The 16339-nt window shown below is 48.6% G+C and overlaps 1 protein-coding gene across 5 annotated transcripts in view; it reads right to left on the bottom strand.

Annotated features, from left to right (window-relative positions):
* CACNA1D (calcium voltage-gated channel subunit alpha1 D) overlaps positions 1-16339 on the bottom strand; it is a gene marked incomplete at both ends in the record, with an annotated part of 464657 nt that overhangs the window by 13444 nt on the left and 434874 nt on the right. For all 5 annotated transcript variants that reach the window (XM_079713181.1, XM_079713184.1, XM_079713182.1 and 2 more), the window contains 3 exons: positions 10386-10516; positions 15315-15416; positions 15751-15853. In XM_079713181.1, coding sequence (XP_079569307.1) covers positions 10386-10516; positions 15315-15416; positions 15751-15853 — 336 coding nt within the window. The remainder of the gene's footprint in view (positions 1-10385; positions 10517-15314; positions 15417-15750; positions 15854-16339) is intronic.

A 16339-nucleotide genomic window follows, 5' to 3' on the forward strand; every position in this document is an offset into this window, starting at 1 on the left:
CTATGGAGAGTAGGGGCATCTGCCAGGGTTGGGAATGAGGGAGACAGATGTTCCCAAACTTGAATTGAAACGAAGCTTAAGCACAGCACCCTGAATTTATTACATATCACAAAACATGATAATGAAAAGTTTTCTAGCACACATATCAAGGTAGCTTAGGCTGCTCCAAAAATTCCATAGGCACAAGTTCCAATTCCCAAAGTGCAGAAGTCTATCTTAAACCCTTGAAAAATTTGCTTTTTTTCACAGCCCTTAAAAAAAAAAAGAGAACATTTTTTTCTTGAAATAAACACTTTACAATCAGTAAAATTATCTATTCTTTCATATGTCATATCTGTGTCTACCTCTATCAGCAAAATAGTATTTTAAATTGAAATGTGGTCATTAGCATTTAAACCAACACAATTAAAGCCATATAAAGTCATTCCATTAACATCACAGTAGAATTATGGTTTTGAATAAACACAGAATTTCTATAAAATATAAACATTATTGATTTGTTTTAAGATGTCCAATCATATAAAATATTAAACAGAATCAAGCCTAGTTTCTGGTTGATTTTTAAATGCTAGATGTTCTCATAAATATTTTTGTTAAAAAAAGAAATGTTGGCGCTTTGCCTGTAGACTGTTGCTTTAAATTTTAGACACCATTTAATTGGAATTTTATAGATATTTACTCTAGTGAATGATTAAGTCACCAAAAAAAAAAAAACCCAAACTATAAAATCTCTGTAAATATTTCTGAAGCAATAGCATAAGTGTATGATATTTTAACCTCAAGTAGGAACATTCATTTACCTTCCTTTCTCTTGCCCACTTTCAGGGTTAAGTTTTTCCTACCTGGTGCATCTGAAATGCTTTCACTGCCTGTCTCCCTAAGCTAGCTCCATCACTCACACCGGTCGCCTGCCAGCTCTCAGCACGTAGAAACGCCCAGGAACCCCTCCTGAACCTACACTGTAACCGTGCAGATAAGAGATGTGAGTCTCCAGTCGGGACTGGGCCAGGCCATCCATCTTCGGGTATGAGTGCCAGGCTTTCAGGCTCCAGCCGAAGAGCAGAGCCCGGTCTCTATCACAGGCAGGCCTCCCGCAGCCAAGGCCGGCCCTGCTCGGTCATCTTGTTAAAGGCGAGTTCTGGTTAACCCTTTAGCAGGCTTCCGCCCCTACCCAATTAGAAGGGATCATTTTAGACTAGCTCCCTCGGCAGAAAGAACTGGAGATTAAATTCTCATAGCATACACCTGCTCATCTATAAGCCATCCCACCTCCCCTGCATCCCCACATGCACACACATCACACACAGGCACACCCCTTCTTTTGTCATTGCTCTCCACCAGGGAAAATGTGATGGGGTGGCCTTTGCGTCCATTATGAACAGTCCTCGAGTTATATATAAACATAAAGGGCTAGAATTACCAGGAAGGCATGCCCGTGAGTCATGCACAGTGATTCCAACCCTGGCTGCAAAGTCAGCTGTAACATTACCATGTAAGTTACCCTGGGGGTGGCACTCAGCTGTGTACATGGCGTTTGTTACCTTCATTTTGAAAGATAAAGGGAAGTTTAAAAAAATTACCTAAAGTGATCTATGACATTTCCCTGCAACTTAAAAAAAATTATCTAAAGCAATCTGTAACATTTCCTCTGATCTGACAGAGCTATCTGTTTTAGTTCCACCTTAATTCTTGGTTGTAGTTTTAACACCAGCATTGGAGAAATGCTTGCCAGTTTCCTGATAACAGAGAGAGTTTTACTTAAAATGTGGGCTTAGCAGAAGTCACAAATCGAGACCTATTCTGCTAGCATCTTTGTCACTGCAATGTAACATACTTTATCCCACTACATCTTGGGAGGGAGGGCTGGGGAGGGGAGAGCCAAGATTACTCCCATTTGGTTAAGTGACCTGCCCACACTAGTGAAGGCTCAGCTAGGGATCGCGATGTGCAGTTCTGCTGTTCCAGTGACACCATGCCGCCCCACCTTTTTGGGTCTACGGGGAAGAGTGCCAGGATCCAGTTCCCACCATGCGCTCACTCACGACTGCAACCCCACGTGACTGTGGCTGCCACTCAATCAAGGTGAAACTTCTTACAACTAACTCAGCAGCACTCTTGTATCACGGCAATGACAGAAATCACCAGGTATCACGAAAACTGGTCCTACACTCAGCACATATCCTTGTCTCCACCGTGCCACTCTCAGGAGCTGAGATCCTTACAGACACTTCTCTCTCACACACGAATTCATACCACCATTCCTCCAGATCAGCACCGGCAGTGAGACATGGCTTGTGCGGTACAACTCTCAGCCTGAACGCGGGCTGGACGCTGGGGGCTCAGGCACCTCCGTGTATAGGTGAGTGGGCTGGGATTGGGGACGGGCCTGGGAGTTAGGGGACAGTTCAAGGTAGGGGCGGGAGATTGGAAAAAGGCTCCAGCACCCTTTTCCTTTAGGGGGGGATATGGGATCAATCCCCCAGAGCAGCAGTTCTCAAAGTGTGGCCCTAGGACCCTGGAGCCCCCTGAGACACCTTAAGGGGTCCAAGAGGTCATTGTGTTTTGCATAATAAGACAAGGATGCTCTCGGCCTTGTACGCTCTCATCCTCTCCGGAGAGCACAGTGGGGTTTTTCAAAGGCTGCATGAACCTTGGGGATCTCAGCTCTCCGGCATCTTTGTGCTTGCATATTCTGCGTTTTAAAAATCTCTGCTTTAATTCCTAATGTAGTAAATATTGATACATAAGGGTCCTCAATAATTCTTAAGAGCATAAAAGGTTCCTGAGACCAAAAAGTTGTAGAACTTGATGATAACCCGCCCTCAGACAGGCAACACCATCTTTTCCTGGAGCTGGGCTCTTCCCCCATCCGGATTCCTGTGATTTCCCCCGACCTTTCTCTACTTTGGGAAGAAACATCCTTCTCATGGCTTCTCTGAGTTAGCCTTTGGCATGGGTTGCCTTCACTGTGCCTTAGAATGATGTGCCTTCCCATCACCCCAAACAGCCACCTCTCTCAGGGCTACAGTGTGCCAGGGAGAACTAATTTGTACAGGTAGCTACCCAACCAAGGAACCATGAGTGTTCGCAAGCTCCTGCCTGTGGATAACCAAATCGTGATACGTTTGGGCTAAAGAGGGCTACTAGGTGGGTGTTAGTCAATTACACGCCACAGTAATTAAGACCTTCTGCGATGACATCATGTAACTTTCCTTATTTTCAGTAATTCTATCGTCTCAAAGACTTTTGAAAATAATAATTACTAAGAGAGGAACGATCGCCTGCCTTTAAGAGTAGAGAATCCAGTACCCAATAATCCTGTGGATCAACTGAAGTTTTAATTAGGTCACACCATAGAATAAGCTATTGAAGAAGAGCCTGAGGCCCGATCCTACATCTGTGTCCCTACGATGGATTCTGGCCTGCACTGTGTCTTCCATCCAGGAGCTTAAGAGTTTAGCACCATGGATTCTGGTGCTGGGCACCGAGTTTGCTGAGTCTGTCAATCTGACATATTAAACTTGACTTGTCTCTTACAACTTTTCTACATTTAAAGCTACTCTTCTTTTAAGGTCCTAGGGAAAAGGACAGAGGTATCTGCAGTTTGACTGTGAACCAGGTTCCAGGGAAGCCTTGTTTCCCTTTCGAGCGAGGTGGGAGGTAGCCCCGACAACTTCTGGCTGTCCTTTACCAATTGGTCTCAGCCACCAGCCACCACCAGGGCCGTCACTCAGCACACAGCCAGGCCCACGTTGGGCAAGATTCTCACGTTCCATTTAGACCGTTCCATAAATCCTACCTAGACAGTTACTGTTTTCCAGTTTCTAATTTGGAAGGACTGTGCAGAAAGGTATGTGGAGACACCAGCCACATGGATTGCTTAGAGCTGTTCTGCTGAGGCTCTGGTGTATAGAGACTTAGATCTAGAAGACAGATGGTCACTGTGGGCCTCTGAGATGGGGTGACAGACAGGGGGCGGGGGTGAGCACATACGCTCCCTTTAGTATTTAATAAACGACATCAGAGTTGGTCAGGGACAGAGGGATCGTTTGTGACAGTGGATAAACACCTTACCTGTGCCCATAGAGCTGACCAGCTTCTTTTTCAGGGATGATATACCACATACCTAATAACTGGTTTATCCCGGGCACTACCCGGTCAGAGCAGAGCTGGGCCTTCGGACCAGAATAGGCTCCCAGAGGTTCCTGCTACACCAGGCATTCGCCCTTTAGTTACTGAATCACAAGAGGGGTTTGGTGCAGGGCTGGGATGTTAGCAGGGGGTGAGGACACTCAAACTGCTGGGGGCCACAGCTGTCAACTAGCAGGTACAGCTGTGCTTCAACATTTTCACAGGGGTCACCCCCATACCCACGTCACCACCCATGGTGCTGTGTGAAGAGGTCAACCTTGTTCTCTGGCCCCATGGACTCTGCTGTGAGAATCCAGAAAACCCACCACGAGCTCCTAGACTTAAGACAGTCTGCACACATGGGAACAGAATCGGGGGCCAGGCCTGTTTCCCAAGTGGAACAAAGGTCACAGCACAGAAGACATCACTGGAGCAGACCTCCAGGCTGGGAGGGACCCTCTCAGTCATGCATAGGACGGGCCTGGGGGACTTCTGCTAGCACCACTCTTCCCACTGGCTACACGGCTCACCCACCCTGCCTGGCTGTGGATGAGCACAGCCAGGAGCCGGGCTTCCCCACATCCTGGGCCTCTCCACGCCCTGCACACACGCACACATGCACGCAGCCTCCAGTCTGCACAGACCAGGGCTTGTAACCCTTCTCTTCTCTAGACATTTCAGGAACTTCAAGGTTTTGCACTAAGGTTACTTTTGAATACCTCTGGGTATCTTGGGCTCAGCATCAGGTGTACTGACTCCTCAACTACTGCTTGGAATCAGCTGAGAATTTCAGAGGCGACCCCCCCACCCCGAAGCAACTTCTTGTGCAAAAAATCTACTTTTTGTAAGATGTGAGAAAACAACCTGAAGAGTTACTTCTGTTTACATCTTTATGCATTTCCTAGATATCTCAAAAAGGGGAGAATTCTCTTTCTCGATGGATCACTACAGAACAGAGAAGAGGTCAAAGAAAAACAAGAATTTCTTAAAGTTCTGGTAGTAAACAGGCATATGATATTATTATTGTTGTAGTCTTAATAATAAGCAATTATACGTTCAAAGTGCTTTACAATCACTTAGCTATTCCTCACAACAGCCCTGTGAGGTAGGTCGACATTATTACCCCCATTTTACAGATGGGGAAACTGAGGCACAGAGAGGTTAAGTGTCTTGCCCAAGGTCACACAGCAAGTGAACGCTGGAACTGGGACTAGAACCCAGGTTCCCTGACTCCCAGTGTCCTTGAAACTGGACCACACTGCTTCCAAAGAGGCATCCCCAGACTGGCTTTGAATTAAAGACGGACAATGTCGGATGAGGTTTGGGTGTGGTGGTATTTCCCGCGGACGTGTTAAGATGGAACCTGAGGTGTCGCCTGGGTTGGTTTGGGCATGCAGGTGTATGTGTTAGTTTAAATGGGGGTGTCTGAGCTTCCTGTCCTGTCCACATCTCCCTGCATCCTGCACTGGTCACTGCAGAGAGCGGAGCTGGATGGTCAGGAGGTCATGATGGACTGGCATATATAAAAGGAACTTTGTCAGCCCAGTGCCAAGGGGCCTGCCAGTCTTTGGTAGTTCAGGTAAACTAGGGATGCAGGACTTTGGAATGGAGTCAGCTGCCCACCTTACGCAGGTCTGCTTAATCTTTTTATTAATTTTTTTTTTTTTTTTACTGGCCAGCATCAGGAAGTTGTGTTCATTTCATTTCTCTGTGGAGCGGCTGCCCCCCTCCTTTGCTCTCTCTCACTCTTTCCCTTTCTCTGAGTCTCTGCTTGGAAGGGAAAACTGTTAAGCCTTGCTCGTTCCCTTTCATGAAAAGGAGCCACCACGAGCAGCGTCCGCGACAGGAGACCACGGCTCCGCAGTTGAGCCACGGCCCTGCTTCCACCTTCCGGAGGAGTGCTTTGCTTGGAAGGGGTCTCTCTGGGGCCTTGGGTTTGCTTTTTCCTGCATTTCTCCCGAAATGCTGTTTCAGTAGAAATAAGCCCACTTGAGACTTTTCCCTTTCAAGGCCTTAGCCACAAACGCCTTCCGACTAACGAGCTTGGTGCTGTAGCTCAGGCAGAAAATTCTAAAGCATCCGTTCAAGCATCTGAAACAAATGAATCAGCCAGTGAAATCTCATCTGTTAGCATCTGTTCTTCTCTTAGATTAAAAAAGAAAAAAAAAAAGCCTTTTTATGGCTTTAGACGGAATCATGCTTTTTAAAAAAAGACAAAAAATCTTGCTAATTTTTAGACTGAGGTGACTAGATAACAGGTGTGGGATATTCTACAGGTTCAATGTTTGTGGAATATCCCATTTTCCTTTATCTTTATGCCCGAGCCTCTCCGAGGGGGCCACATCAGGGACTGAGAGTCATCTGATTCCGGTCCACCACCCACATTTCTACTGGGCCACCTACACCATCACCTGCCAGCTGGGGCTCAGGCTTCCACATTATAAAACCTAACCACCTAATTCTTTGCAAGCCGGAAATGACGGTCTCCTCCTTAAACCCAACTTCCAAACAGGTAAGGGAAAAAAAAAAAAAAAAAGGAAAAGAAAAATCTATTCCTCTCAAGTCCTCCTGTCCTGAAGATGGGCAGACTCCCATCTGGGATGAGTGGGGAACAGTCTCCCCTCAGTCCACCGGCGTGTCTTTTGTAAAAAGGAAATCCTCGAACGTTGAAAGAAAAAGAAATGAACAAAACTTTCCCCACTCTGGGATCTTTTTTCTTTTTCTAATCTGTGAAATACTGGACTAATTAGTGTCTGTATATTGCAGTCCTCATCTGGAAGATCTGATGAGGCATTACTATTTGCTGGGAAGGGGACAGCGTTTTCGTGGCTGCAGAGCTGTGTTCCTTTATTTACTTGCTCCTTGGGGAAATTTGCAGGTCACTGGGATGCAGCAACAATGGATGAAGAGCAAAGGCTGAGTCAAACTAAAGTGAATATGGCATGTAGGGGATGAGTGAGAGAAAAAAAAAAAAAAAGCCTGATGCAGCTTCTCTCTGATTCCCTCTGGAGAGGGGCTGGAGAGAAGGCTGGCTTTAATGATGAAGATGGATGGATGGATGGAAACTGCACACTCATTCAGACCACAGAGGCCAGAGGACACCAGGTGCCAAGCTCCTACCCACACGTGGATCCAGGAGCTCCTCAAGCCACCCCCCTTCGTGTAGAAGGGGCCCTGCAGTTGGTCTGAACAGAGGGAGACCAGATGGAGCCCACAGAGTTGATAACCAGAGTGCATCTGTGTGCCCTCCGAAACCATTCCAATGCGGGCGGCGGGGGGACAGAGAACATGGACCAGCTCTGATCCTGCTCAGACAGACTGCACCCTATGCAGCACAAGCACGCACTGGCCTAGGTCTTGACTCCTGTGCTCACCTGACACCCACACTCCATTTTTCATTAGTAATTGGGCTTTCAGCCTCCCGGCACCCCTGGCACAGGGAGATGCAACTCATCCCACTTCTGGACAGGCCGTGCCCACCTTGGGGAGCTTTCCTGAGGATCTGTGTACTTATCCTAGCGCCACGGTTGATCCATTTCTCCTCCCACCGCCATCTGACCCCGCTTCCCTAACTGCCGCATCGTCATGTAATATTTCCTCAATGCAGAAAGGAAGTGCCTCGTCGTGCTAATTAAATGTAGAGTGACAAATCACATTTGAAGCCCTTTCTAGAGCACAGGAAGCCAAAAATGTAATGAGAACTATCCTTCACGGAAACAAAAATTTTCTGTTTTTAATGTTTGCTGCAGAATCAAATGCATTTTCAGAATGTATCTGTCAAGATTATGAACACAACTTAATTTACTAGGCTGGGTACTCAACATAAATTATAGTCACAGCCTCAACTCCCAATGGAACCGTGTGGAAATGTGTTGATATTGGCATCTAACTGGAGATATTTTAATTTCACCAAGGAAAGGAAAATTCTATAAACAACGAAATGAAAAAATGTCCAGGGGAAAAACATTATTGTGACACAATGTAACAGAGTCTTTTTAACCCACGATGTATACATGTAGCTTCAGCATCACTTGAACTTTCAACTTAAACTCTCAGTGAAACCCACCCATGAAATGTGATTATTAATTACGTAGCCATGTGTTGTTGTTCAGGTTTTTAAAACATCCAAACACTATATCCAGCCACCAGAGCAAGCACTGAAGCCATCTAATTGGGAAGCCTTGGGGACTCAGTAAAGGTATAACCCTGTATCCAGATGGTCATCATATATGCCTTCCACAGAAAACAGAAGGGTCTCAGCACAACGCTACCTTGGTTACTGTAAATTACGACACAGTCATCCATGAAAGAGTATGTTTCCCCCTCCAGAAAAGTCATCAAGCCGCAAGAACTAGAATCTGAGAACAGCAAGCAGTTCCCTACAAGGAGGGGATCACGACACTCTGGAATTTGGCCCCCTAGTCCTCCAGGCCCAGCGCTGCTTTAGGGAAGAGCCTGCAGAAGCATGATTATCACTCCCTGCCCTTGCACCCAGTTTGGCCACGCCGCCCTCTAGAACGTATGGACCAGACCTGTTCAAAGTTTGCAAACACATCTTTTCAGTTTGCTTCTCTCTAAGTCTACTTGTGAGCTGTGATCAGGAGAAAGGCTGTCACTTGAAAACTGGATGGGTCAGAGGTGAAAGCTTTACTCAAATTCTGCAGGCTGAGATGGCAATCAGCTATTCAAGCCTGTGATTCACTGAACTCCCTTTAGGAGATGTGATCAGAGGAAGAAAGATCAGAAATTGTCCTTGGTCAGATTCAGCATCCATCCTTCCCCACCCCACCCCCCAGCGCCGTCTGGGCAGAGCCCAGGTTGCATCATGAATCAACAGGTCACTGTCACACAAGGTCATCTCCTAACCCGCCATATGCACACACCCCACCCCACTTCCTTCACGCATTCATTGTCATTCATGTTCATTCTCTCTCAGGGAGATGACAGACAAGCCTTCACTTTGGTAATTACCATCACTGAGAACACAAGACAATGCAGGGCATTTTCCCCCAGAAAAAAAGCAAAAGACACACACACACACACACACACTCACACACGCACTCACACATGCACACATGCACTAGGAGGTGATGGATGTTACTGAGATGGACCGAAAACCAACAAGCAGTGGGGTAAGAAACAAACAGAAACATGTTGAACCTTACCCATACCAACAAGGCCCAGTTTAAGACAAATGGTGACAACAGGGACATAAAAGGAAAAAGTTCTTTATCTTATGCATAATGGACTCAACGTGCTCCGGACAGCAGAGATGACAGGGCTTTTGATTAATTTGGACAGTTGTTTCTGACAGCTTGCCAACCTCTGTAGTTCCATTTTTGTAGTCCTTAGCATCTTTTCCTCATTCCTTCTCCACTCTGCTTTCTCAGTCACAGCACTCACAGACTTCCCTTCCTAGCCCCTCTTCATGCACGTCTCCACTGGGACTCCCTTTCCCCACACACCTGCTTCCCACCAGGGCTTTGGGCTTACCTAGGATTCTACACCCTTGAATGCATGGACCCTAGTTAGAACCAGAGGTTCCTGAAACCACATCCCCCCTCCAGGTGCCTGGGCGGGGCCCGGGCGGGTGACGGGACCAGAGGCTGGCTGGGTCGAGAGAGAACAGCATTTGCACAGCAAGCCTCACGGCCATCAGGAGACAACACGCAGAGACAGACACACCGCACGCACCCACCCACACACACACACACACACACTCACACACGCACTCACACATGCACACATGCACTAGGAGGTGATGGATGTTACTGAGATGGACCGAAAACCAACAAGCAGTGGGGTAAGAAACAAACAGAAACAAAACAAAGCACTTGCGTTCAGATGGAAAGCTGTTTCGTGGGCAGCTAGGGCCAGAGCCCGAGGCTGGGGGAAGGTGGGTGCCTGATCGGAGGACGCTGCCTTTGGAGAAGCCTGGGGGAGACAAGGCATGAGGGCAGCTCTGGCTCCCCTCCCGCCAGGGATGTGCCTCAGCCACTGTCCTGGGGGCCCTGCCCCACGGGCCGGGCCACAGTGGATGCGGATGCAGGGGCACGCCAGAGAAAGCAGGGAGGGGGAGGCACTTACCTGGTGGCCCAGAAATGACTAGTCCACATTTGGGGGAGTGTGCAGTATCTCAGTTTAAACAAAATCCTGGTGGTACTGCTCAACCATGAATAGTCAGCTCTCTAGTATTTCAAATAAGCTCGTAAAATCGTTAGTGAAAAAGAGAAAAAGACAAAACAACAATTCACCTGTAGGGCAATTGTGCTGTTCTTCGCGGGGTATTTTCCCACCAGTCCTTGTTCTTTCCGTTTCTTGAATTTCCTAAAGTAGTCCTGTATCAGGAAAGTGGCATAGAACTTCCCCACGGTTACCTCATCATCTAAACGGAGAGACCAGACAGAGCTCTCCCGAATCAGCATATTTGCAGCAAGAGCCTAAACACTCACTTCTGGCTGGGGCTGGGGGCTAGGGGCAGGGCAAGACGGGGCACGAGGCACTGAGCTCTCGCTTAGGACACGGGAGACTAAATCTAGCGAAAAGCAAGGTTGTGCAAAGCAGTTAAGGCTCAAAATTAGAGTCAGTTAAATAAACTGATGCTCAAAATTGCAGAAAATAATACACTTGTCATGAATTTAATAGAGCAGCATATTAGTAACACTATGAAGTGCCGTCTTGGTTACTGATTCAAAATAAAAACTACAAAACAAAAAAAGCCTTCATGGGTCATATTTTCACCCCTGCGCATAGGGATTTGCATGTGTAATTACCACGAATGCCCAGGACAATTAACCATCCAAATCCCAATGCCTGGAGATAAAGATAGAGACCTCAGAAAGGTGACAGACAGGCTTGGAAGGAGAGGACATTTCTGAAAAGTGGCTGCAGACCCAGATTTTCATGTGCCCCCTTAATTCTCTGCCAATAGCCTCCACATGTCATTTCTTGGTTTGTAATTCAGAACTGCTTGTTTTCGATACTGCAAGTGACAGCTCCAACTAACCTCAAAGTTGAGCTGACTTATTTCTGCTTTGTTCAGAAACAACCCCATCGTGTGTGGCTGGGGAGCTGGAACTCTGCCGAGCGTGATTAAAGGTGATGCATGAGGCAGAATAGGGGCTCTGGCTGTCTCCTGGGAAACCATCCTGGCAGTGCCCGTGTGCCCAGGAGTCTCCACAAGGCCTGCTCACCCCCACATCTGTCCAGGGCCCCCGGGGGTTACTGACCACGGTTCGCAGAGGCTGGGAGGTAGGAACGGCTGCTGCCCTCAGGCTTTAGCACAGTTCCACTTGTGGCCAGGCTGCTCTCGCAACTTACGTGCCATCTTGGGTAAGGGGCTCGGACTCTCTGGGCTTGCGTTCTCACCCGTAAACAGGCCTAAGCCTCTCTGAGGAGAAGCTGTGAGGATTACGGGAGAAGAGGCCAGTAGAACACTCTGGGTGGTCCTAAGTGCCGGGGGCGGGGGATGGTGAGCCATCAGAGTCACCATTATTTTACAACCCGCCAACAGTGGCATCCACTGAAATGGATCATAGACCATGACGGGGTGGGGGACACTGGGACCCTCCTGGGTGGGGTGCATTCTGTGGCCATGAGGGGGGTATCCCCGTCTGGACACTGCTGGGCCATCCTGGGCTTCCCGCAGCCCCCAACTTCCTTGTCAGAAGCTACTCAGTGTTACTGTGTGAGAAGACGCCTGGCAGTGGTCAGCCTTGAGGAGTGTGTTGCATTCCTTCTAAACCCAAGCCCAGCAAGTCTGGGAACGGTGTAGGGGCCACCAAAGTGAACCTAGGGCTTTGGGTAGATGTGAAACCAGGTCCCTCATCAGTCTCGGGCTGGTCCAAATGGTCTAACAACGCACTGTCCAGAGGCAGGAAGGCGACAGGGGAGTGGACAGAGGTTCCATGACTTGCGCCAGGCCAGGTGAGTTGGGATGTGGGACCCCTGGGCCTGGGCTCTCCTTCTTTACCCCACCACCTCCGTGCTCCACCACAAGGGCCACCTGCTCCTTTGGGGCCGCCTCTCCTAGAGTACAAGTCTACCTCCCCACCGGGCCACATGGCAGGAGGTGGACCGACTGCGGCATGAGAAGCCCAGGGGCAGCCAGCCTCTGCCGGCCAGGGTTTCCACTCTTCTCTGTGGGCTCCCACGAAAAACACTGGCTGTACTCACAGAAGGCCCACCTCATCCCATGCTGGGATGCTTCCAGCAAAAGCAGGCCTAACCTTTCTCTCCCTTCCACCTGGATGGTGCTAACCTAGAGGGGCCAAGGGGGCGCCTGTGGGAGGGTCTTGGCTCTCCCTGGCCCAGAACCTGGGGGGCGGTGTACTCAGTGAAGAGGGCAGATCAGGTTTCTGCCCAAGGGGCAGCTCCAGGGCAGAGGTGCCCACCTAGGGCTCTACAGGGCAGGCCTCTCAAGGGTCACTTGGCCTTTTGCACTGAGATGCTGAGCTATTGAAACTGGGCCCAGGAAGAGTCTTAAGAACAGGGAAAGTCAAAGCTACAGCAGGTCAGAAAAGGAAGGAAGAGGAGTAAGTGCAGTGAGGCCGTCTGGGCTCAGGACGGCAGAGAGCTACGGGGTCGGCCCCGAGTGCTTCTCAGGGCAAAAGAGCCAAAGATCCAGGTCCGGGGTGAAGGCCCAAAGACAAAGAAGAGCCCCTGGGAGGAGGAGGGACTTCTAAAGGAGGGGGGAAGATCCACAAAATGGCAGGAGACTCTAGAGTAGAGGTGAGAACACGAGCAAGAGCCAGGTGGGAAATTAGACAGCTCAGCAGAGAGGCTGTCACCGTGGCCAAAGGCGCCGCGAGAGCCCGGAATTCTGGCCTGGGTTCCAGGCTCGTTCCTGAGTATCGCCTCATCAAGCTCGTGATGACCTCGGCGGGGAGTGGGGTTCACATCACCCCTGTGCTGGCAAAGCCTTCTAAGGTGGGCACCTACTCTGCTCTGTCACCAGGGCTGTAAGGGGCCCCCAAGTGACCCACATCAACCAGTCACAGGTGCAGGGCTGGCCTGGCTCAGTTTTCTGCCCTCTGACCAAGTTACAGTGGGCGGGACACCGAGCCCCTCAGCCGTGGGAGCTACCTGTCCGCTGGCCCAGAGGGTCGTAAATATGCTCTCCTTTTCTAAGTGCCCCACGGTGTGGGAAAGGCTGGGACCCAGTGGTAAAAGAGGAAAAACAAAGAGGCAAGGGGTGAATGCAGATGCTACAACCCTGTGCAGCAACTCAACCAGAGTCTGTCTACCGAAGCCTGAAGTTACCACCTATGGAAGTTCAGTGACGAGAGCACTTATTTGAGATTCAACCTGGATAAGCTCCAGCACATCCACAACCCATGCCATGGAACTTCTGGAGTGTTCCATGCCTTATTGAGGCACTGTTTTTGTTCCAGGTTTCTCAGTGGTCTTACTGCCATTTTGGAAGAGATTAACCTTTGTCATCCTAACTCCCCAATCCATGCTAAGAAATAACAGAGAGAAAACCAGGACCTGTTATTGGACCAAGAAAGTGGAAGACTATGTAGCCTTCGTGAGAAGGCCAGTAGGGCTAAAAGCTGATCAGTTTTTCCAAGGAAGGGAGCCAAATTCTGGACTTTTTTTCTGGTGAAATGAAAAGAAAGGCAGTTTCACAGTAATGCGAATGACTCTCTCCAGGCGAGCCTTGCCAGGATGGGCGCTGATGTGAGAGAGACTGGGCTGTAATGAGGCTGGCGTTTCAAGAGAGACAGGAGGTGCGGGTGCCATTAAGGCAGGTCCCCCTGGACAGGTGGAGCCCGCTACTCTGAAGCATGCGTCTGCATCGTGAGAAACATGTAGGGGAATACAACTGGCAAGAGATAACTCCGATTCCATGCCACCACCCTAAAACAGAATTGCTTCAGAATATTCTGAAAGACTGAGACTTGAAAGGAATGGAGGCTGCAGAAAAAGCTCAAGCACATTGTTACAACGATTGGAAAAAGCAATTCGTCTCAGCCATGCGAGCACCTGGGTGTGCAGCTAAAAAGAAAAGAACGAAAACCAAAGGTTCGTTTTAAGCGTGCAGTATCCGTTCTCCTGTGGAGAGCCAGGGTTCTCTCTCTAGGTGGGAGTTTTCATTTTGGTTTTGTTCTTTCAGTGTTTTGTTTTGCACACTATCCCTTTATCATTTCTTTGTGAGCCATCTTTCCCAGCTTTGAGCCGGTGGCCCTGCCAGCTCTGGGTGGCTCCCTCCAGCCACAAAAAAGCTCATCCTGCTTCTGGATTCATGCCGGAGAGCGGAGCTGGCCAGCATGCTGCTCTCTCTGCCCCCAAGAGCCAGAGGTTGTCACCTTCTCAAAAGGAGAGGCCACCGTCCTGGCTCAGCTTCTGGACCTGAGCCAGCCCAATCTGGAGGCTGGAGGAGCAGTGACACTATAAAATTTCAGTTGGTTACAAAACACAGCAAACACTTCTAACGTGCCCAGGGCTAGGGGGTAAAGTGCGGGCATGTTGGCACCGAGCAAACGGATCCTGCACCTTTAAAACTGGAAAATAAAAGTCAAAACACAATCACCTCCACTTGTAAGTCCATGTAAACTTAGACAAAAATGGAAATACAGTATCTGTATTATATATATATATATGTATTATATATATATATATAAATCTGAGAAAAGTTTAGTCAGTTATTTTACGATAACAAAAGGAAATAAGCATGCCTGTTAGTTCCGTCTCTAAATTCTAAACAAAGGGATGTTTTTGGTAATTATGGTAGCAGATCCAGTCTTAAGAACATTTCAAAAACACCATTTTCTGAAAGCTTTTTTTTGTGTGTGAGAAGTTTTCAACAGTATGTTGAAGGACATAGGAAAACTAGTTTTAAACACTTCATTTTGGGCAAAAAAAAAAACCCCAAACAAAAATAGGCTTTTGGTTTTGAGGCAGCAAGCTTGTTCTCCTAACATTAATTCCTCTACCCACAAGAGAACCCCGGCTTCAACCATGTGGGTCTTGATTTCCTTCTCACTGAAGCCTCTCCTTTGCCTGCAATGGTCTTCATGTTACCCCAAATCATTACACTAATGGCTGAAGGGCCTTTAGCTGTTGGCCTCAATGTTCTGGCTGGTACCTTAAGCATTCTGCAAACACGCTGGGCTTCCTAGAGACTAGCATTGAAACCAATGTGCTGGTCAAGAACTACTTAGGAAATAAATTGCACTGACCACCAGCTGGAGGGACAACTTGGTCAAGTAGTTTCATGCTGGTTTTCTTCCAGATTTTCTTGATCACAGCTCGGAGCTCCTCATTAGCTTGTTCTAGGTTCCCTGAATTCAAAAAGCAAGAGGGGGGAACAAGCCTTGTTTCTTTTGCCCAGTGATGCCTCTCTGTTCTCACCGGGGCTGCTGGTGGCCCGAGTCACCTCTCAACCTTCCCGGATAAGGTGAAGCACGGAGGGAGGGGAGAAGGGTTGAGGGAAGCAGGTCCAGCCAGTGGGGCCAGCACAGATGTTCGCATTTCACATACTGCCCCATCCCCTGGGCAGCGGGGTGTCCCCTCCCTGCCCCGCCTTTGACAAGAAGAGGCCCAGATGGAAATCAAGGTGGGATACGGCCTCCCCTTCCTCTTCTCCCACCTGTCCTGCTTCCAGGGAGGGCTCACCTTCCGTCTTGATTTTAAGAGCCGTTCGGACCAAAGCAAACAGAGTTGCATTAAACATGACTGTCCCATCACTGTTGAGTGGCATGTTCATGGCAACTAGTCTCTGTAAACAGAAAGAAAAGTCCCTTAATAGAACGCAAACGAATGATGACAGCTGCAGCCCTTTTCCTCGTTTGTTCTCTGTTTATCCCTCATCTCCTTTCTAATCAACCCTCGATTCAACTCAACAGCCATGTGGGGGGGCATCTACTATCTGAGGAGCTCTGAGCTGACAAAGATCAAAGCTTGAGTCATGAAGTGCAAACGCGGGCGCTCAGAAGATGCATTTTGTTTGTTTTTTAGACTCGCTACTGTTCATGCATTCCTCTCCCTTTCTCATTAATTGGCTCTCCCTGTGTCTTGGGGTCAGGCCTCCATTCCGGGCACATCCTTAAGGCTGTTTGGGGGTAAAGTGCTGTACCAGGTATGATGAGCCAGGCACAGAGCCTGGGACCAAGGTCCTCAACCAACAGGGTCGATTACTTTTCCTAACGCAGGGAGTGTCCTTCAAGGACCCTGCCCTGGTGAGACCACTGTGGAGTGTTTTGTA

This window comes from Hyperoodon ampullatus (assembly GCF_949752795.1).
Source record: "Hyperoodon ampullatus genome assembly, chromosome: 10".
Taxonomy (NCBI): domain Eukaryota; kingdom Metazoa; phylum Chordata; class Mammalia; order Artiodactyla; family Ziphiidae; genus Hyperoodon; species Hyperoodon ampullatus.